At 34.5% G+C, this 22,149-nt stretch overlaps 1 protein-coding gene across 4 annotated transcripts in view; it reads left to right on the top strand.

Moving 5' to 3' along the window:
• The window catches only part of SYCP2 (synaptonemal complex protein 2), a 64,509-nt gene that overhangs the window by 7,601 nt on the left and 34,759 nt on the right, over positions 1 to 22,149 (top strand). For 3 of the 4 annotated variants that reach the window (XM_023512005.1, XM_023512007.1, XM_003787750.2), the window contains 13 exons: positions 5,271 to 5,332; positions 6,183 to 6,326; positions 8,434 to 8,562; positions 9,370 to 9,474; positions 9,732 to 9,756; positions 12,137 to 12,222; positions 12,830 to 12,915; positions 13,191 to 13,225; positions 14,051 to 14,193; positions 14,277 to 14,329; positions 15,218 to 15,263; positions 15,836 to 15,931; positions 19,790 to 19,850. In XM_023512005.1, the coding sequence (XP_023367773.1) occupies positions 5,309 to 5,332; positions 6,183 to 6,326; positions 8,434 to 8,562; positions 9,370 to 9,474; positions 9,732 to 9,756; positions 12,137 to 12,222; positions 12,830 to 12,915; positions 13,191 to 13,225; positions 14,051 to 14,193; positions 14,277 to 14,329; positions 15,218 to 15,263; positions 15,836 to 15,931; positions 19,790 to 19,850 (1,033 nt within the window). In that variant the 5' untranslated portion in view covers positions 5,271 to 5,308. Of the gene's footprint in view, positions 1 to 5,270; positions 5,333 to 6,182; positions 6,327 to 8,433; positions 8,563 to 9,369; positions 9,475 to 9,731; positions 9,757 to 12,136; positions 12,223 to 12,829; positions 12,916 to 13,190; positions 13,226 to 14,050; positions 14,194 to 14,276; positions 14,330 to 15,217; positions 15,264 to 15,835; positions 15,932 to 19,789; positions 19,851 to 22,149 lie in introns of those variants that run through there. The other variant, XM_023512006.1, reaches the window with a different exon arrangement.

The following is a 22,149-nucleotide window of genomic DNA, read 5'->3' as shown; positions in this document are numbered from 1 at the left end:
CCTAGGCCGGGGATTCCTTGGCCGGGGATTCCTTGGACAGGGTGACTCTGACACGGTAATTAGGTGTCTGTTAGAAGGGAGCTCGGCTCAGCGCGTGAGGCACGTCCCAGCCCCAGCGCCCGCCCGCCCGCTCGCCCTCCCGCCGCGAGCTCCCGGGACGTGCCTCTGCCACACCCTTCCCCGTCTGGGCATCGCACAGGAATGTTCCCTGTTTTGACATCTAAACGAAAATGGCGTGTGCAAACCTACCAAAGAGCCCAAAACTAGTGTTGGTGCTTCCGCTAGGACTCGCGCCCCCTCCTCCAGGCCTCCAGCGGGGCCGGCGCGCAGGTCCGGGGCCTCCTCTGGCGACCGACGCCCGCACCCCTTCCCGCCCTTCCGCGCACCGGTCCAGAGGCAGGCTCGCGGTCACCAAAGCCCTCGGCAGAGCAGGGAAGTGGGGGCACCGGAGCAAAGGCGATCGCGGCGCCTTCACCCGCGGGCCTAGCAAGGACCTGCCGGGAGCGCTTTACCCAGGGAGCCTCCAGCTGGGCCCACCGCTTGACGACCCGACCCGGCTTGACTTGCGTCTTCGACGTCACCCTTGGCGCAGTCCTCTTGCCATCCCGCCACCCGCCACGGGGCTAGGGCGGGGCCTGGCTGGTGGCGGCGCTGATTGGACACACCGCCTACCGGACGCAGCTCCTATTGGCCAGGCCCTTCCCGCCTTCTGCCAAACGCCTAAAAGCTCAGCGGCAGTCCTGAGGAGCTCAGACGCCACTCCTCACGGCAAGCAGCGAAGAGACGGCGGCCTCCACGCTGGAGGCTTCCTCCAGCCGGCGGGTGGGTCGCGGCCCCTGGGTGGCCTCCCGGAGGGCGGGGCGCGGAGGGAGGCTGTGGCGTCCTCGGGCGCGTGGCCTCTGGAAGTTGAAGGGGAGGCGCTGTGGAAACAGCCGCCCAGCTGAGAGTGAGTCCCGGGCGGACCGGGACCGGGCCCAGTTCGCCGGTGGGGCGGGCGCGGGGCCTCCCAGGCCCGGGAGGACGAGGGCCTCGGAGCCGCCGCTGCGTCCTGCCCTTGGTGGTCGCGGCGCTGGGTGCGGCGCGCAGCGGCCGTTGGAAAGCCGGGGCCCACGGAGCTCGGGCGGGGGCGGGAGGCCTCCTGCTCGGGTCGGGGGTGCCCGGGAGCGTTTTCTCCGAAGGTGGGACGGTCACATCCTGCCCGCTCAGCCCCCCGTGACCGGCTTCGGGAAGGAGTTAACGGCGCAGGGCCGTGGCGGGGCCTCCCGGGAGGCGGAGGCGGGGGCTCCGTGGCGCTCACGGGCCTGCTTAGCAGAGCTGCTGCTGTCCCCTGTGGCGGCGGCGGTGACTAATAGACCATAAAATGGGCCTCTGTACAGCAGTTCACGGGCAGTGCTCAGACAACACTGTAGTTGTGGTGGGAGAAGGTGGAGGCTCCCCGCCCCTGCGTGGCCTCCGATGCTCACGTGGGCGTGGGCCCGTCACCCGTGACACCTCCAGTGCTCGGGTGGGCGTGGCCCCATCACCCGTGGTACCTCTTGTGCTCACGTGGGCGTGGCCCCGCCACCCGTGACACCTGTGCACACGTGGCCTGCCCCCGTAACCCCTGAAGCCTCCAGAGCTCACGTGGGCGTGGCCCCAGTACCCAGGAAGTCTTCAGTGCTCACGTGGGCGTGCCTCCTGTCACCCGTGTAGCTCCCGAAGCTCACGTGGGTGTGTCCCCATCACCTTCACATGTTGACCAGTTTGTTGTAGGTCCTTGGTGATCAACTTACAGAGGTTCTACAAATTTTGTGAACCGACTTTTCACGTCCCATGGATATTCAAATATACATATGTGTGTTTTAGTTTCAAAATACATAGTAAGTTTGATTCTGCTTTGTAGCTGTATTTCAGTCATGTTCAGAGATCCAAGAATCTATTACGTTGATTCTTTTGCATGATTTTCTTTTTGTTCGGGTGACTTAAGATTTTCACTTTTATTTTTCAGAAGTGTCATCACAATGTGTCTACTTTTCTTCATTTATCTTCCTTGGGAATTAGTGGACTTTTTCAATTTGTGGATGTTTATATTTATTTGAGAAAGTTTTCGGCTACTGTTCGCTGTTCCTACCTCACCATTTTTATTTTTGTGTTTTTGCTAATTTGTACAATTTTTATTGTATAGATATTGGAAGGTTTGTATCTCTCAACGTTTTTAGTATTATTTTATCACTTCATTTCTTTGTAATAGTCTGGATCATTTCCTCAACATGGTCTTTCTGTCCAAAGGAATGTTCACCCCTGAAAACCGTCACCCTCTTTTAGGCTCTCAGACTAAATTCTAGTGGCAGTGGTAGGTGTTCAGGTTCCTCAGTGTACATTGCTCCTCTGTGATTGGTTACTAATCCAGTACCTATTTCTTCTATGCTTCAGATAGTATAATTCTTTTCTCATTGTTTTCTAACTTTTCTATCAAGTAAGTTTTTATACACACACAGGATGCCAAAAAATGTATACATATTTTAAGTGCAGTTAAGTGTATCTGTGTGTTACTTTTTGAAGTTGAACTGAAGGTGCTATTACTGGTCAAGTGTACCTAGGCATGCTGTGCACATCCATTTTACCTGCAATTTGTACGCTTTTCTGGAATGGTTGATTTTACTTGCAACATGATCTCTTAAAATGTGCATGCAATTTGTGGCACCCCTGGCATATATATACACACACAAACTAACACACCCCTGCAACAGTGTGTGTTGTCATGATATTTTAAAACAGGACCAGACTAAACTTCTATTCTGTGATGGCCCCAGGGGAATTAAAGAGTAAAGCCCAATGGAAAGTGGAAGGCCAACTTCTTGGGAACTGGGGAGGCAAGAAGTGGATCCCTGCATTTCCCATGTTCTCTGGATGAATCTCTTGATTCAGGATGACAGAATAACTACCAACTATTTAGAGGTCCTAAAATCAATTGCTGCTATCCTAGAAGTCCCAGCTGGGCACAGACCCAGAGTTTCCCCAGTGTTTAGACCAGAGCAGACAAACAGAACAGACAGGGATAAACTACAGCTGGACCCTGAACAGAAATAGATAAAGCACCTGGACTTCTAGCTGGATACTTGTGAAGCTTGGTCATCTCATATCCCTTAACAGTAACTCAGATTTTTAATCTTATTTTTTGTTACCCATGTGCTTGGATTTTGGCAAGAATTTACTGTACTTTAAAAAAAAGTTAATTATAAATAAAACTAGTGTCTCTTTTTTATTAACAGCCTTCTCCAGTTCTGTGCAACTTCCTAGTCTTCCTTCCCAGTGGGCTGACAAAACACCCCAGCTGTCTTTAGTGGTATGAGTGAATGTCTCTTTCCATGCTTAATATACATCCGATATGCAACTAATAATGAATAATACCAAGGTTCTTTTTCATTATAAATGGCGCTACATTGTATATATTATCATTTGGCCACATGGTTTTAATCACATAAGATTGTTTTACCACAGATTACCTGTAGTCCTGGTTCATTTTATTTAATTATTATATCCATTCATACAATTACCACATACTGTGCCACATTTACTTATTTCCCACTCTCCCCGCCATTCCCAGCTCCCACCTAAATGCTTTTGAGTTATTGCCACTTAAAACAATGCTGCAAAAATGTATGTTTACCTAGTTTCTTATACATGGGGTAAATGTTTCTCTAGGCATCAGATTTTTCCCTTATAGTTAATCTTCAACTGGATTTAGAAATGTAAAAATTTTTTCTTTCTTTTTACTCACGCCTTTCATATGCCTTATGTGGATGTCTTCATTGGCACTTAATTTTCTTTAATAGCATGTCTGCAAGAATGTAGACTGTCAGTAATGCTTGTTGTTTTATGCATACAGAGTCCTATATTCCTCTTGGGTTGATTAATTGCCTCTTTATGCTGGATTTTTTTTTTAGTGATTTTGTTACAAAGTTTGTCACAGCGTAATTTATTTATAATTATTCTAGTTATGATGTATACAAAAAGAAGCAATTATTTATTTTTCTTTCTATAACTAACCTTAAGTTGCATTTGGAAATGTTAGATTTGTTAAGATTGTGTGTAGTACTTAATGTAACCCCATTGTTTCCTGTATTCATTCTCCTTTAAAGGGAAAAAATGTTTTAAGGATTTTTTTTATGTGCAAGAAATGTTTATTTTACTGAGGATGCTAGGAAGTACTTCTTAGGTACATCGTTGTCAGCATGTCAGATTTTAAAAAACATTTTCATAATTAAAATGAAATGGTTAAAAAAGTTTAATTATTAGATGTCATTATACTGTCAGAATAATAGTTGCTTTCAGAATGTTTTAGTACTTGGTTTCAAAAAAAGCCAAAATGCTTAACACGTAATCTACAAAGTGAAAAGGTACATAGGATTTTGAGGCTAACTACAGCTATGTATTTTCTTGCTAAAAAAAAAAAAAAAAAAATTAATCCTTAGATGTTAATAGCAGGGTAAGTTAAATGACCTTTGTGTTCCCCCTTTTCAGGAAAACACTAAATAGGGTTGTTCAAAGTTATTCATCTGTTTGTTATCCTGTTTTCATAAGCATGGAATTTCTCTTTTGACCTCTGGGAATGTTTTCTATTAAAAGCCATATTACAATATGTTAATTCATGATGGTCGTTTGTAATTGCATCCTATGGTTTTAAGGGATCTGAAACATTTTGCTGAAGTGAAGCCCTCCCCTTGATTTGGGCATTCAGCCAGAACCCAGGGCTTTTTTCTTTCCTAAACATCTTTCTGGACATACGAAATGTGTGTAGATTATCTTTTCCTCACTTGTTTCTTTGCATTGATTCTGTTCTTTCTTAATTTATATGCATATTCTTCCTTTTTGAATATGCTATTAATAGCTTTCATTTTATTTAGAAATTAACCCAAGAGTATTTTTCTTCTTGTTCCCAAAGGTGAAGCAAGTAAGCAGGAATCACTGGTGAAGGAGGTCCAGGTTTCTGTTATTTTACTAACTAGCTTTGTGACTTTTTGGCAGGATATTTGACATTAATATAAGTCATCTATAAGAAGAGAGGGCTTGAAAATGTGATCTGCAGGTTTTCCTCTAGAAATTTCTTCAGTCAGATTTATATGCAATTTGATACATACATAAAGAAAATGTCCAGTGAGGAACTTAAAGAAACAATATTTATTATCTTTTATATAAGCAGCAGGGCTTATTGATGTCTGTTAAGATACTTTAAACTGTAAACACATGGAACATACTGTAAAATGCAGAAAATATGTTTTCTTCCATAGGTGTTTGTTTTGTCCTGTTGTTTTTAAATACAGTCAAAATGCCAATAAGACCAGATTTCCAGGTATGTAGTCCTAAACCAAAAGGATATATTTTGATTTCTAAAATCACTTTTGTTTACTTATAGGTCCTATGTTTTTAACAATGACAAAGCTTACATGTTTTAATGAAATGGTCAAGAATAGAGTAATTAAAATAGATATGTTTTTAAAACTGTATTAAGAATATTTGTAAAATATTAAAAATGCTGATTTATATATATCTGTTTTATATTGAAAAGAATTATGAAGGTATGTCAGGCTTTTAAAATTCTTGCATTTGGATAAAGTGTAAATTTTAATAATCTAACATCTATGCAAGTCACTACAATTTCTGCTTAGTGATTAGACTGTAGTATGAAAATTTCTTATTAATGAAGTTGTATTTCAACAATAGGAATGGAAGATTTTGTAAAGAATATAAATATTATATAAGAGTAATGCTTAAGTAATATTCATTGGTATAGTTTCAAAAAGATACTTGTGTTTGTACGTTTTTCTTTATAAGTTAAACCCCAGTAAGAGTTTGCTAATCAGATGTTCTAGGCTTTTATTCATTGTATCAAGTATTAGTTACTAGAAAGTTGATTTTGTTTCATCAAGTTTTTGTTGAGTTCAATGTAATGATTATTTTAGTAATAAAAGATATGAATTGGAAATATTAGTAATTTTTTTCCTGGTTTTATCAAAAGAATCACTAATTCAATTACTCCAAATTTAATAATGGGAAGCATTTTTTGTTAAGTAAGTGAATTGATATTTTATAAACTCATTTGAAGGTTCTCACGTGAAAACCATCTTCAAATTACTAGATTACATAAGGTGACTAATTTTGGTTTTGATTCAATATATGTGCCATTAAATATATTTCTTTAGCAGTTGGAAAAGTGCATTGATGATGCTTTAAGAAAAAATGATTTCAAACCTTTGAAAACACTTGTCCAAATTGATGCTTGTGAAGATGTGAAGATTAAATGCAGCAAACAGTTCTTCCACAAGTTGGATGACCTTATGTGCAGGGTAAATATTTTTACTGAATGATTATTAAAATTATTATATAGAACTGTACTTTCTAGGATGAACTACTCCAATAGAAAAAAATAAATAGAAAGGCTAGAGCAAGCTAGCTTACAATTAACCTGTATATAATTTATGCTTATTTTAGCAATTGCTTGATTTTTTTTTTGTTCAAAGAGTTTGAACATATCAGAATACTGTTTTTCAAATAAAATTAATTCAAAAAGCTAGTTTTACATAAGATTATCAATACTTAAATTTAGAAAAAAGTAATTTAAACAACTTGATCTATTTTTTTAGATCAATGGCATTTTCCACAGAAATAGGAAAAAAATACCTAAAATTTATGTAGAACCACAAAAGACTCAAAATAGCTAAAGCCATCCTGAACAAAAGCAGTGTTTTTCAACCATTTTTATCTCACAGCATACTTGAACCTATAGTTAAACTTCTGCGGCACACTTAAATTATGTTGATCAAAAAATATACATACATATACTTTGCTTTGACTTCTTTAGAAACAATTAATGATCTTTAAAATTTTTCACAGCATCCTACGATCCTCTCACAGTACACCAGTGTGCACAGGATTGGAAACCACTGGCAAAAAGAACAAACTTGGGGAAATCACATTTCCAGACTACAAATTATAGTACAGAGCAATAGTGACCAAAACAGCATAGTACTGGCATAAAAATAGACGTGTAGACCAGTGAAACAAAAAGAGAACCCAGAAATAAAAACACGTATCTATAGTGAACTTGTCTTTGACAAGGGGACTAAGAACACACATTGGGAAAAGAACAGTCTCTTCAACAAATGGTGCTGGAAAAACTGGATATCGATGTGTGGAAATAAATTAGACCTTTAATTCTTGCCATATACAGAGAACATTAAAAAAAATTATTGATGCAGTCGTGACATTAGCATGTTTGAGTTCAGTCAAACTGAACTGTGTTTTCGGCCTGGATGGGTGATATTTTTTACAAAAATAAAATCAAAGGGGATTCAAGAGTTAAAAAGATCTGAAACAGTGAACCTTCTAAAATAAGAACATTGGGGAAACACTTTAGGACACTGGTTTGGGCAATGATTTTTTTGAGATTTATGGGGGATAAAATATGAAAAACAATTGATCTCTTGGAGAGAGTAGAATAATGGCTACTAGAAGCTGGGAAGGGTAGCAGGTTGGGGGGAAAAGCAGGGATGGTTTATGGGTACATAAATACAGTTCCATAGACTGAACAATGTTTGATAGCACAACAAAGTGACTATAATCAACCATAAGTTGAGGTACACTTTAAGATAACTCAAAGAGTGGAATAGGAATGTTTCTAACCCAAAGAAATGATAAATGCCTGAGGTGATAGATACCCCCAGTTATACCCTAATTTGATTACAAAGGAGTAGGGCACCAGCCCCATATACCGGAGGTGGTGGGTTCAAACCTGCCCAGGCCAAAAACTGCAAAAAAAAAAAAAAAAAGTCCCTAATTTGATTAATTCACATTGTATGCCTGTATCAAGAATCACATGTACTGAAATAATAAATCACGTGTACCCTATAAAGAAATATAATTATTATGTACCCATAATAATTAAGCTAAAGAAAAAACAAAAACCCTATCAGTACATTCTTTCTTGACAATGCTAGATGCTCTCAAAAATAAACAAAAAATTCCCCAAAACCTCGGATTTGATTTATCATATCTATAGCATTTTCATACATGAGAAGAGGTGATTTATTAATAATCTCTCCCATATCTGGGATTTATTATGAAGTTAAGAGAGTGAATAAAAATTTCTTTGATCTGTTTAATACATGAAGCTTTTTAGAATGGAATGGATGGTAACTGATTCAGTATAAATTTTCGTGAATTTAATCAGATCTTCATTTTTGTTCTGAGTTTGTCATTCACCAGGTGTTTGGCTTTGGGCAAGTCAAGTTGTTCTTTTGAACTACACTTTTCATCCTTTGCAGTACGGTGATGATGGTAATGGCTTCCTTTCAGGATTGGTGATGAGGATTAGGAATATGTGTACCTGGGCCCAATGCTTATTTCAAACTATTTTGTGTTCGCAAAAGTTTTAGTGTATACTTTTCATTTCAGGAACTTAATAAAAAGGATATCCAAACTGTTTCAACCATTTTGGTTACTATTGGAAGATGTGCCAAAAATATCAGTATATTAGGCCAAGCTGGACTTCCAACCATGATAAAACAAGGACTAGTACAAAAGATAAGTATAGAATATGTAACATATGCAGGTGAAGGAGATTTGATAAAAAGTATGCTTTATAATAAAATGAGAAATGGTCCAAATAGTTGAAGAATAAATTTGGGAACTTTATATGAAACTTTGAGAATAAATTTTATTTGTTGTATGTGTTGCAAATACAAAAAGTCCCCCCAAAACTCGGTAAACAGGGATCTTGATAATCATGTGAGCTTAAGGTCCCAAGGCTCCCCAAAGGCTTAACTTTATTTTCTCATCAACTCTTCTTAATTACTACATAACTTTATTTTTGTTTTTATATTATTATCTGTGTCCCATGCTAGAATGAAGGATATTGATTTGTGCCTGTTTTATATTCGTTGCTGTATAGCCAGCACCTAAAATAGTACCTAGGATGTAGTATATACTCAAATTCCTGAAATAATTGATTAACTAAAGTAAAATAATACTAAAACCTTTCAAATAGTAATGATACCAAAATAACCTAAATTGTGATGATAATTTATTTTAATATTATCCTAAGGTTAACTGAATTAGGAATTTGAAGAGGAAAATAGGTTCTTACAATTAAGATTATTTTTGTCTGTTACCATTTTAAACAATGAGAAATGTAGTGAGTAAATAATAACAAAAAAACAAAAGCAGGGAAGATGTTTAAAAGCATAAACTTATTTTGATACAATACCAGAATTTTTATTTTTAATGTCTCTTCATTCCTAGCTTTACTATTGATTTAAAAATAAATACATTCTCAAAATTACTAACATGGAATTGAAAGTAAATAATATGTTGTTAATTCTTTTTTTATACATGGTTTCCTGGTTGGAAAAATCCAAGGAGATTATCCTAAGTCAAGAAAATACAAAAGATGAAGCTGTTACAAATATGATAGAAGACTTACTTGATCTTTTGATGGTAAAAGTCTCATTGATTAACTGGTGTAAAGCATGTGAATATTTTAAGACAATTTGTGTTCTCTGTTCCCTTAGCCTAAAAGTCATTAACATATTGGTTAGCGGGTCTGTTCAGATTGTATGAAGTGTTTAAATTGGTTAATATAATTAGATGGTTAGTTAATAGATAAAAACTAAATAATTATTCTGTGGGTTAAAATGTAATTTGTCATTTTAATACTGTTTTTAAAGAGTAAATTAAATATTCATTTTTTTCAGGTCATACATGATGTCAGTGATGAAGGTATTATAAACATTTTATTTATGTTGGAATGATAAATTGCTGTTAGCGATTTAGTAAAATTTTGCAATTCCTAATCTTAATTCCTTTATTGTCTTAATATTAGCAATTCTGTCTAATTCAGGGATAAAATAATTTTTCCTGTAAAGGGCTAATAGTAAATATTTTAGCCATTTTACTGCAAAAGAAAAATAATTGAGAATATTATGGAGGTATTTAAATGAGAAGACAAAACAAATTTCTATAAATGTTTTATCGATGAAATTTAAAATACAATAATAATTGAGTACAAATTTTTGAAATACAGGTCTAATGAGAAAAATAGCATTCTATTTTGAGAAGGTAACATTTCACATAATTAGAGTTCAAAGTTAGTGTTCTCTCTTTTCAAAATTGATTGCAAATGTTCACGTGTAAATGTTTATCTGTAATGAGATATTTTGAAGATCCCATTAAAAGATGTCTTTTCATGCAGGTAATGTCAAATCCTGCTATCAGTTTATGAGCATGATTTTAATTGAGCATGTTCATCACTTGGAATGCCTTAATAGTAGTGTTAGGTTCTTAATATTTACCTTTTAGAATGTCATGCATTGCAGATTAATCACGTTCACTTGAAAAGTTTCTGAATTGCAGATTTCTAGATTTTGAAGTATGGAAATTTTCTTTGCATTTACATTAATATCTGAAAACACTGCTGGACCTGTGGTTGGAGCTTGGGGAAAAATATGTTCCCTGTAAATTTCTGTGGGAGTGGACATATTGTTTTTTGTTTAACCTTTGGTAGTCTGGGACGTATATAAAGCAACTTGCATTCCAGTGTCCTTAGGCATCAAAATTTTATTGCAGTGTAAGTTCATATAAGTGTTATTTTATCTTTTAATTTTGGGCTCAGTTTGTTAAGAAATATTGTCAACTTTGCAGCCATTGCTAACCACAAAAGATATTCAGTAATAATAGTTAAGGACAATTCTTATTCAGAAAAATTCTGGACTTGGTCCTTTGTATCAAAAGTCACAATAAAAGTTTGCCATTGCTAAGCCATTGGACTGCTGTGTGGAAGGGCAAGTTATAATATTTAACTTCTATTTCTAACAAAAATTCACATACCTGACTATGGCTAAGTTCATAAAGATGAATGAAGTTCACCTTTAGCACACTGGTTCAATAAACATGATCAATTCAAGTATTTTCCATAGAGTGCCTGCTGATGAATAATATGGCCATACAAAAATAGTCAAGTAGTTGGATTTAATTCTTGGGCCATAGTTTGTCACCTCTGGATCTAATAGATCAAAATTTTGAATGACAAACTGAGAGTGCAGAACATGTTACTACTCATCCTTTCACTTGTGGCCAGCAAATGACTTGTGTCAAAGAATAAAATTCAAGTTTTTATCTCTGTGTTGGTTGGAAGAAGACTTACTTAGGACTGATCTGAAGCTGGTGAATGTTCATCAATAAACCTATTTTCTATACTCAAAGCTAAAAAGTTTTATTAAAAGAATTTTTATAGATTTAAATAATGGCTAATATTCCCTTTTCATTGATATTTTTGAAATTAACATAATCTAGTTCAAATTCATAGGTTTTTAGGGTGAAAATAATCCTAAAGCATGAGCAATTATAAAGTGATTCAAATAAAGATTTATTTATGTTGGATTGAGGTTTTTTCCTTTCAATATAGTAACTTTAGAAAATTACACATTTGCTATTGCAGTATTTCTATTGCTTAAAATTATATATAAAATTTGTACTATGAAATGGTATGTAGCAAATTTCCTCTGAATGTATTAGTATTAATAAAGCCTCATATTTTGAGAATGGGTGGCACACCTCTTGGGAGGAGGACATAAATGTAAGAGGGAATTTACCTAGCAAATGCAGTCAGTGCAACTTAATTCTTTGTACCCTCAACAAATCCCAAACAATTAAAAAAAAATAGCTTGAATCATTTAGAGCTTCATGAGGTGGAGATATGGTCATGTTCTTTATGGGTATAAAAATCTTTGAGATACAACTAAAAAAAATGAGGCCAATTTTTATAAAAGCCTCAAAATAGAATTTTCCACTTTTGAATTATATTTACTTCATCTAAAAAATATATACTTCCTTATGTACCTGAAATAAGAAACTGGACGTGGAGTTGTTCCCTTAATAGCATTAAGATCAGCTACATCTGTAGAGTGGTATATATTTTTCAAGGTCACTTAGCTAGTTAGAGGCAGAACTAGTACTTAATTTTGTATTTCCTGATGCCCAGGCCAAAAGGCTCTCTTCTGTACTGCACTAATAATACATCCTTTCCATTAACTCATATAAGAAAAAACTGTCATTCAAAATGATTTAAAATGAATATCAATAATTGAATACTTTTATTCAGGTGAAAAACAAGTAGTGGAAACTTTTGTACCTCACCTTTGTGCCCTGGTTATTGACTCAAGAGTGAACATTTGTGTTCAGCAAGAGGTAAAGTCATTTGTTTATCCTACAAATGAGAAAGTAAAGAAATTTTGGTAGTAGTTTGACAATTTGAAAACTGATTTTTATCTTGGACTAAATTACTCATCTTGGAGTATATTTCTATTATCTTAACAATTCGTTGTCCAACATAACGTATTTCCTAAATATTTACTGAAATTTTATGACCATATGGGTTTATAGATGTATATAACTCAATGAAAATAAATTACACCATTCAGATATTAGGGGTTCTAAATGTTATTATGCTAACCAAAGTCTGTATTAGTGTATGTATGTGTATATCTTAAGAACAAAAATTAATAAGGTAATCATTTTTTGGCTTCCTTACATCTTAGAAGAATAATAAACGTGATCCTAAAAAATGTATGAATTCTTTAAGTATAGGAATCATGCTACTTTCTACTTTAAATATCCTGTGGTTTATGTTGTTTTGCATTAACTATTTTATACTTAATATTCTTAACTCCATTCTTGGAACAGAATGCAGTGATTAAGACAAAAATTAGGCTTTTAACGTGTACCTGGAATATTTCTGTAAATACTTCATCTTTGAATATAAAATTAATGCATTATCTTTTTTTTTCTTTTCTAGACTCTAAAAAAAATGAATGCTATACTGGACAGAATGCCTCAACTTGCCAGGAATATTCTCTCTAACCAAGAAATGTTAATTCTCATGTAATAATTTGTACTATATTGCTTTTATTGGTTGTGCAAGTCAAGAATTTAGAGAATGTCTTACAAGATGACCATGAGTTTGCATTAATAATTGCAGTGGTAAACTGTGGTAGCTTTTCAATATAATTTAATATATGTATGTAATTTCTGCAATAATTAGAGATACCAGCCAATTGTTGTATATCTTTCAGTGAAGTTTTTTTTCCTCCCAAACACAAGGACTTTCTATTTCATTGATACTATTACAATATAAATTCTGTTATTTTAATTTGCAGGAGTAGTATGGGAGAAAGGATTTTAGATGTTGGAGGTAAGTATACCTTTTCAAAATTTGAAATTATTCCAAATTTGTAAATAGTTTTGATAATATATAATGTCCTTTTGATCAAAATGATATTAGCATTGTAATGTGGTGACATTATGTAAAGGAATTATAAACTCTCTATGTATAATCAAGCAATTTTTAAATTATTTTAATAAAAATAAGTTAAAAATATATTTAGGACATATGTAATACTTTATGTTGATGCTAGGAGTTAGATAAATGTAATTGTGCCTAATGGTAGATTTATGAATGATAACTCAGTTTTCCAATAGATTTTAATTAGCTTGTATTAAGAAATTCCTCAAATGGTATTTTTTATGTGATTAGAAAGTCTGATGTTCTTGGGATTCATAGAATTGTTTTTAAGCAATGCATTTACTAAAAGAACTTGACATTTCTGTTTCCTATGAACAAATTCTGAGGTAGTGATTTACATATAGAATAAACTATGTTTTAAAGTACTTTGGGATAACTGCAAATACATTACATGAAAGGAAAACAAAGATTCTGTGACTTATATACTATAATATGTGTTATTTTGTGTTTTGTAACTCTAATGATAACTAATTGGTAATGGCTTTGAATAGTTAGAAGTTTTGTTTAATTTTTTTATAATTTCACTTTTTTCTTCTATTAGGAAACTTGTTATATGGGTTTCATTAATTCCTGTAATGAGATATTTCAATGAATAAGTTACACTAATATTTTTCTTATTTCTCTTATTCTGATATCTTATAAAATATATGAGAGTTTATTACATAAGCTTATTTTTCATAATTTTAAATCACATATTGATTAACTTTTTTATAGATTATGACTTACAGGTAGGCATTGTAGAAGCTTTATGTAGAATGACCACAGAAAAACAAAGACAAGAACTTGCATGTCAGTGGTTTTCAATGGATTTCATTGCTAATGCTTTTAAAAGAATTAAAGACTATGAGTTTGAAACAGTAAGTAGTATGAAAATAACAGAAATTGGTTAACTTTTTAAAACTTTATTATGAGTTTAGAAAGTTTCTCTTTTTAAAAATAGGATTGCAGGATATTTCTCAACTTTATAAATGGCATGCTTGGAGACAAGAGAAGGTAAGTTTAATACAGTTGTTTACTGGTAAAGAAATAGAGCTTAAGAGGTAGTACCCAATGTACAGTCTTTATAAATAAACCATTCTGTTATGTTGGAGGGTAAAATATGAATGAATATTAAATTTAAACAATGTCTTACCATAACATCATTTAGTAAATTACTATACTGTAGTCTGAAATAATCCTTCACTGGCCTTGTTTTGCCTTGTACTTTTTGGAGTAAAAACTTCATTTTTATTTAATTCACATTAATAACTTTCTTAAAAATTACTGTATTTCTGAGTTGCATATACATTATTCAGTATTTTAGGAGTAATATAAATTTAGACATACATATGTTACTTGAGTTTCCTCCTTATACACATACTGAAATGAAAATATATGTAGCAAACAAGTCATTTTCCTTTTTTAGTTTTTGGCCGGGGCTGGGTTTGAACCTGCCACCTCTGGCATATGGGGCTGGCACCCAGCTCCTTTGAGCCACAGGTGCTGTCCACAAGTCATTTTCTTTTATAATTAACATACTATAAGTATAATCTTTCTGAATAAAGGATACGTAATGTAAACTTTCATCATTTTTTAATGACATAACAGAGTATTTGCAATGCCTGTTACCTTATAGATGTTTAGAATGCATTTATTCTATGCATTTGGTACAGTCATTTTATTCAAAAGAGTATGCTGGATAGTATTCTCAAAGTAATAGGCTTTTCTCTACATAAACAAATTTTCATTATTTATTTTATACAAGTATTAAAGAGAAGAATATTTTACTTAAATAGTTATGACCATTGCCTGATTTGATTCTGAGCATGATTTATAATGGCTGGACAAGATTATACTATGAAGGCTTATTCATGCTTTTCTTAAACTAATTATTAATTTCAGGGTCTTTACATTTCCGTGTTTGTCAGCATTTCTTGATAAACATGAGGTAAGTTTTAAATTTAGCACATGTTCTTTTAGTTATTGGATAGATTTTAATGTAAGGGTCAAGTGAATTATGAGTTAAACAATTGATAAGAACATTAGAAATAGCCATAAATAGATCACAAATACAGCTGGTCTAGTATTTTGTATATGAAAATGACACACATACACAAAAAAGGGAAAATGACACCAGGAGAAATTTTATGAAACTGCACATTAATACATAGCTGAGAATAACTGGAATATAAAGGCTGTAGTTATTCAAATTTTCTCATATTTTCTTAGTCCCATTATTGATTTATTATCTGTGACCATGCTTAAACTGATATAGTAGTTTTAATCTCTGTTAGTACTTGGAATATTTGTAATTTCTTGGAGTTAGCTAATTTCTGTGTAAAATATTGAAGTAGAATTTCTTTTGTTTCTAAATTTATCTAAATGTTATATTTGTCTTTTCTCTTCCCTCATCTTCTAGCTATATCTTTTTTCATTTACAAAAGATTTAGCCATAATTATAACTTCCTGTTGTTATTTATAAAAGTATAATTTACACTAGTTTTATGTTTATTTCCTTAGCTGAAAATACCATCAGATGAAAAACTTGAGGAATTTTGGATTGATTTTAATCTTGGAAGCCAGACTCTATCATTTTACATTGCTGGAGATAATGATGTAAGCTTTATTCCTGCAGTATTATTGTATGTGTATATGTATATATAAAATTTTCAGTTTACCTTAAGCATGTAAATTTCTTTGTATATTTATTTTTCTAGCCATTCTTTTGCTAGATTTCTATGTTAGTTCTAGTAGTTTTGATTAGCATGATAACTTACCAGATTAATTCAAAATAAAAATTCTGACTTTTAATTATAATAAAACAATAAATTTTAATATGAAATTTTAACATGCTTTTCAGAAATAAATTACTTGCTAATAAATAACAGATCATTAACAGATAGTGACAAATAGCCTTATTGATTTATAAAATCTTCTCTTTGAAAATAGTGAGGAATTGATTATTATAGTAGCATTTGGGGGTGAATTTCAGCTCTTTTCTTTCTATACTATATTGTGCTATGCTTACACTTCTAAACAGGTGGCATATTTTCTACTGTTAACCTTTTTTACCTGAGAAAAATCCTGAATCATAGTTTCTTTTTTTTTTTTTTTTTTTTTGACAGAGCCTCAAGCTGTCCCCCTGGGTAGAGTGCCGTGGCTTTACAGCTCACAGCAACCTCCAACTCCTGGGCTCAAGCGAGTCTCCTGCCTCCGCCTCCCAAGTAGCTGGGACCACAGGCGCTCGCCACAACGCCCGGCTATTTTTTTTGGTTGCAGCCATCATTGTTGTTTGGCGGGTCCGGGCTGGGGATTCGAACCTGCCACCTTAGGTGTACATGGCTGGCGCCTTAGCCGGTTGAGCTATAGGCGCCGAGCCGAATCATAGTTTCTTAATAGTTAACACCTCATATTTGGTACATTGGCATACTTCTAGCTCAAATTGTGTAGTCACTTTGCCAAAATTTGAATTTAGATTTGGTCAGCATTTGTTAATATAGTTGTGGCTGGCACTATTATAGTAAGGTTTTAGTCTGTTTGTTCTACTTCTTATATAATTTTGCTCTTTGTTCCAGGTAAACTATAGGTGTGAACATTAATGAAATACCTCTTACAATTTCCATGTGCCCTTCTTTCTTTCTTATTTTAGAGTACCTTCTTAAAATACCTGATTAAAACTGAGTTCCAGTGACAAACACTGCTTCTTAGGGGCATTGACAGTTTTTTTTATTAGTGTATTTCTCCCACAGGGTTGGTAGCTATATTTTTTCTTTGAGGAACTAAAATTCCATTTTGGAAGAAGAGAATAGTATTGATGTTAAGTAGCAATAACTATTATAAAAGAAGTAAAACAGCACAATGTACACTAACTACTATAAGGGAAATAGAACAAAACAACGCGCCACTGTTTAATGCCTACTACGTTCCAGGCACTGATCAAGATGCTGGGGAATTCTTCTTTCTGAAAATATATTTAGAATCTTCTCTCAACTGATTTTCTATAGTTGTAGTATATCCTACCTATTTTCCCTCTCATTCTCTAGAAACCATTCTTCATATTGTGACTATTTAAACCCTTTTTCTGTCTCTTTGACATCGCATAGAAAACACTTTTATGACCTGTCTTTTGACTGTTTCTCTGATGTCTCATGCATTCTCCATGATTAGCATATTCCATCAACATTCCTTTTTTTTATATTTCTGTAGCACAGGTTGTGCCTGTCTAAGGTCTTTCTGCTCCCTAGTTCTTGCCTAGAACATCTCAAGATCTTCACATTAACTCCTTGCCATTCAGATATTAGCACATATGTAATCTCTTTATGGAGGTATTCTCTGGTCACTCAATATGAAGTAGCCTCACAGCTATATTATATCACATTGTCCTGTTTTATTTCCTTTGTAGTAGTTATTGCTCTTTAAAAATCATTGTGTGTGTATGAGTTTGTATGTTTTCCTACATAGAGTATGAGATTAATGAGATGAGGAACCTGGTACCTGCCTGTTTTTATTTATATCTATTCAAGGGCTCATATTTGTCACAAGAATGAATAAATGAAATTTTGAAAGAACTGAAAGATACATAGATTTCACAAATGATTGGAAGGAAATAGGCAGTGTAGAGCCAAATAAGAGTTGTTGTAAGTGGTAACATCAATCCCATGAATATTTATTGAGAACTTAACTATGTGCCAGATAAATAGTAGGCACTAGGAAATACATTTGTGTAAAAGCTACCCCTGGCAGGGAGAGTGGATTAAAATATAGTGGGGAGAATAGATTAAAAAGGGAAGATACCAGGGAGTCTCCATTAGGAGGCTTTCTGTAATAGTCCAGGTGAGAAATCAATCACAGTGGCATGGTTTTAAGAAGGGATAATGGGGATGGATGGAAATGGATAAACTCCAGAAAAACTTGAGAAGAGGTAGAACTCAGTTGATTTGGTGTGATCTGTGGTTAAGAAAAGAGGACAACTTAATAACACTTGGATAATTAGATGAATGGGATTGCTATCACAGCACGATAAGTATTGTAGGGGAAGGATGATGAGTTCAGCTTTAAATGTATTGCTTTGGAGATGCTTATAGGATATTCAGCTGAAGTTACTATGTATCTGGTAGGTAGTTGTATATGTTGGTCTGAAGCTAGGTATAAGAGTTAAGCCAAAAGTGGCTATCTAGAAACTGAGTGCCTGTATGAAAAACCTGTGAAAAATACAGATTTATACAGGATAGATAAAAGAATCAGCCCAAAGAGAACATATTAAAAGGGTATTGTGTCATGGAAGACAAAGTAAGAGTATTTATAAGATCAATACTGTCAAATGCTCCTGGGGGATTTAAATAAAATAAAAACTGCTGACCCATGAAAGAACAGTTCACTTAAGTGATGAGACTATAGGTATTTCAGAAAGTTGAAATACTGGTTGAGGAAGTAAAGACAACAAGTTAAGGGAAAAGAGAGCATAGTATGAGAAGTAGATTCAAGGAGGAGTTTTTGTTAGATACTTTTTTATAAGCGTAAGAGAGAGCTTTTGAAAACTGATGAGGGAAAAGGGGGATTGAAGGCTAAAGCTGAGGTCAAGAGAAAGGAGTATAAGGGAGGGGAGAATAGGAAGTGAAAATGAAACAATATTGCTACAACATATTTGTTACTATTGAAGCTGGATAAGAGTTTGTTATATGATTTCTACTTTAATCAGTTTGAAAATTTCTATTATATGCTATATATATATGTGTATTTTTTTTTTCAAAATGAAGGCAGTGAGCCAGTTGCTTCAACATATGAGGAAGAGTCATTTTGAAATTGGTAGATTATAACAATCACTAGAGGTGCAGTGTGCCAGGTGGCATACGCATAATCCTCAATGGAGTGAGTTTTTTACATGCATAGAAATACGAGCTATGCAAAGCTTTGGGGAGAGCTTTAGGATTCACTTTTTTAAGAATGTTACTAGTTTTCACCGTAACTTCGTGAATTCAATATCATTTTATTTAGATCTACAAATATTCAATGAAAATATTTAGGAAAATTAGGCTGTTGTTCATACATTCAATGTTTGAGAAAAGGACAATTAATTGAATATTATGGTTACAGGACATATATAGTAGTGGGAGTTGAGGAGTGAGTAGGATTTTATAAAACATTTCAACAGAAAAATAAAAGGATCTGTTAATACTTTAAAAATAAATATCCTTTAATAAATATTAATGGTCATTCTTCTTTGATTAAGAATAGGAAACTGTCAATACCATCACTGTCTCTTAAGAGTGAACAGGTATTAATATAACATAAAATATTATGTAGTTAATTTATGGAGAAAAAAAGTTGTTACATAGTTATATAAATTGGTTTCTTAGTGATATTTGATAAAAAGTAAACTTTATAGTTTGAGTAACATAAAAATTGGGGCTAAAAGAACCTTTGAATAATGAACAAATTATTTTATTTATGGAAAAAACCTGTTTTTAATTTAAGGATCATCAGTGGGAAGCAGTCACTGTGTCTGAGGAAAAAGTACAGTTATACAGCATTGAAGGTATTAAACTTTTATAATTATTTCTTAATTACCATATGGAATAGAAATTGCATCATCTCTGGGATAACAAAATGAATTAATGAAGGGAAAGCCAACATTTTCAGATGTTCACATTCATAAATTTATCACACTTGTGGGGTTACAGGTTCTTTTTTTTTTAGTATGAACATGTAGTTATTTCAAGATTATTTGCTGAAGAGGCTTCCCTTTCTCTACTCATTTGCTTTGGTTCCTTTGTTGAAAATTATATAACTCCATAAAAACAGGCCTGTTTCCTGGTGCTCTAATCTATTGCTTTGGTCTACTCCTTTATGCCAGTACCACACTGTTTTGATTATTGTAGATTTATGGTTAGTCTTATGTCAGCTGGTAGAAGTCTTCCAATATTGTGGGGGTTTTGTTTAATATTGTTTTGGATATTCTAGGCCTTTTGAACATCCATATAAATTATAGAGTTGGTTTATCAGTTGCTTCAATAAGCCTTTATGATTGTGACTGGGATTATAGATCGGTGTGGGGAGAAATAACATGTTAATAGTAGTAACTATTGCAGCCCATAACATTGGTGTGTCTCTTCATTTATTTAGGTTTTTGATTTCTCAATGCTTTATAAGTCATTGTTTTACTGTTTGCGATTGTTTTGTGTGGATATACATCTGTCTTTGCACTGAAGGATTAGTTGCTTATTCCAGTCCTCTGTCTGACTTCCTTTTTTTTTATTGGATATATTCACTTAGAGATTTTGTAATTTGCCTGTCTTTCACATCTTTTAATGAATTTTTTCCCAAGTACTCAGTTTTACCTTTTATGATTGTAAGTAGAATTGAATTTTAATTATATTTACAAATACCTTCTACTGGTGTATATAAAAATACAATTCTTTTTTTGCATATTTACCTTGAATCCTACAACCTTGCCAAATATACTGTTTAGTTTTAGTATTTGTAGTGTGGATTCCTGAGGATATTCTAGGCAATCTAGGCAATCATTCATGGCATCTACAAACAGAAATATAGTTTTACTTTTTTTCTTTCTGATCTTAATGTACTCCCTTCCCTTTTTTTTTTCATAATTGCAATGGATAGATCCTCTAATAGAAAATTAAATAGACATAGTAAAAGTGAACATCTTTGCCTACTTCCTGATCTTGGCTTGTGGAAAAACTTTCATAATTTTACCATTAATCATGGTATTAGCTAAAGGTTTTTTGTAGACAACCTTCATCAGGTTGAGGAAATTGATAAGTCTTCGTCCCTATATATATAAGTAAGTGTGTGTGTGAGTGAATAGAACCTCTTTTGATCAAGGGCCTGTAACAACCTGGTCAACGTACAGAGGTGGTCAACATAAGGAAATAGGCATTTGTATTTGTATCCTTCTTTATTTCTCCTGAAAATAGAAGAGATGTCTTCTCTTGTTGAAGTGTACTGATAGGTACAAGTGGTGCATGTCTAATCTATGAAAATTAGGTCAACTTGAGGAGGTAAATATGGGGAGGTGGTCATTGAAGGTTCTATTGTGTATCTATGAAAACCATCATAGCTAAACATATCTATCATCCCCCAAATTTCTTTGTGTTCCTTTTAATTTATCCCTTCTCCTACTTAGGCAGAGAGGATACAGGACTGATTATTTAAGTCTAATCATGGTTGCTGGTCCAAGCTTGGTCCTAGTTTTAGTAGATTTACTCTCTGTCTTGGTTGCCTCTATTCCTTATGTGTGGTTATGCTAGTCTGAGCCAGTTAAGTTTCTGTCTTCTGAGCCTAAGAGACTGTGAAAGATACAGTTCTGGCTTTTATAGGATTCTAGCCCACCTCCCTAGCCTCTTAATCCTCTCACTCCAAAATTTGGCATGTGTTTATGGAGGGGAAAATTGAGTGTAAGTTCTGATAATTCATTTCATTAATGAATTCTATAAAGTGCTATTTATCTTGTTGCTGAATATCACTATGGTCACTTTCAAAGTACTTCCCTTGGCAAGCTAGGCACCAACACCTGGTCCACCCTTCAAAGCAATTTTGGAACCCTTTCTCTGGAATGGCTATTAGAGATGTCATCATATGAGGTCTGATGATTAAGTTCACAAATTTGCCACCATGCACTTACTGTATAAACCAGTAAGTTTTTATAATCTTGATATATCAGTGTCTCACAGGTGTGTTTATGTTGACTTGTGGTGGTGTCTTAATGAGTGATGTTTATTATTGTTCCTGCATGTTTTTGTGTGCCATACAATGATACCTCTGATGGTCATTCTAGAAAAAGAGTTCTAAAATTGCTTTGAAGGGTGGACGAAGAT

This window comes from Otolemur garnettii, unplaced genomic scaffold (genome assembly GCF_000181295.1).
Source record: "Otolemur garnettii isolate 467f Iridium unplaced genomic scaffold, OtoGar3 scaffold00023, whole genome shotgun sequence".
NCBI classification, from domain to species: domain Eukaryota; kingdom Metazoa; phylum Chordata; class Mammalia; order Primates; family Galagidae; genus Otolemur; species Otolemur garnettii.
The sequence above is the reverse complement of the archived record's forward strand: the minus strand, read 5'-3'. Positions and strand labels throughout refer to the sequence as shown.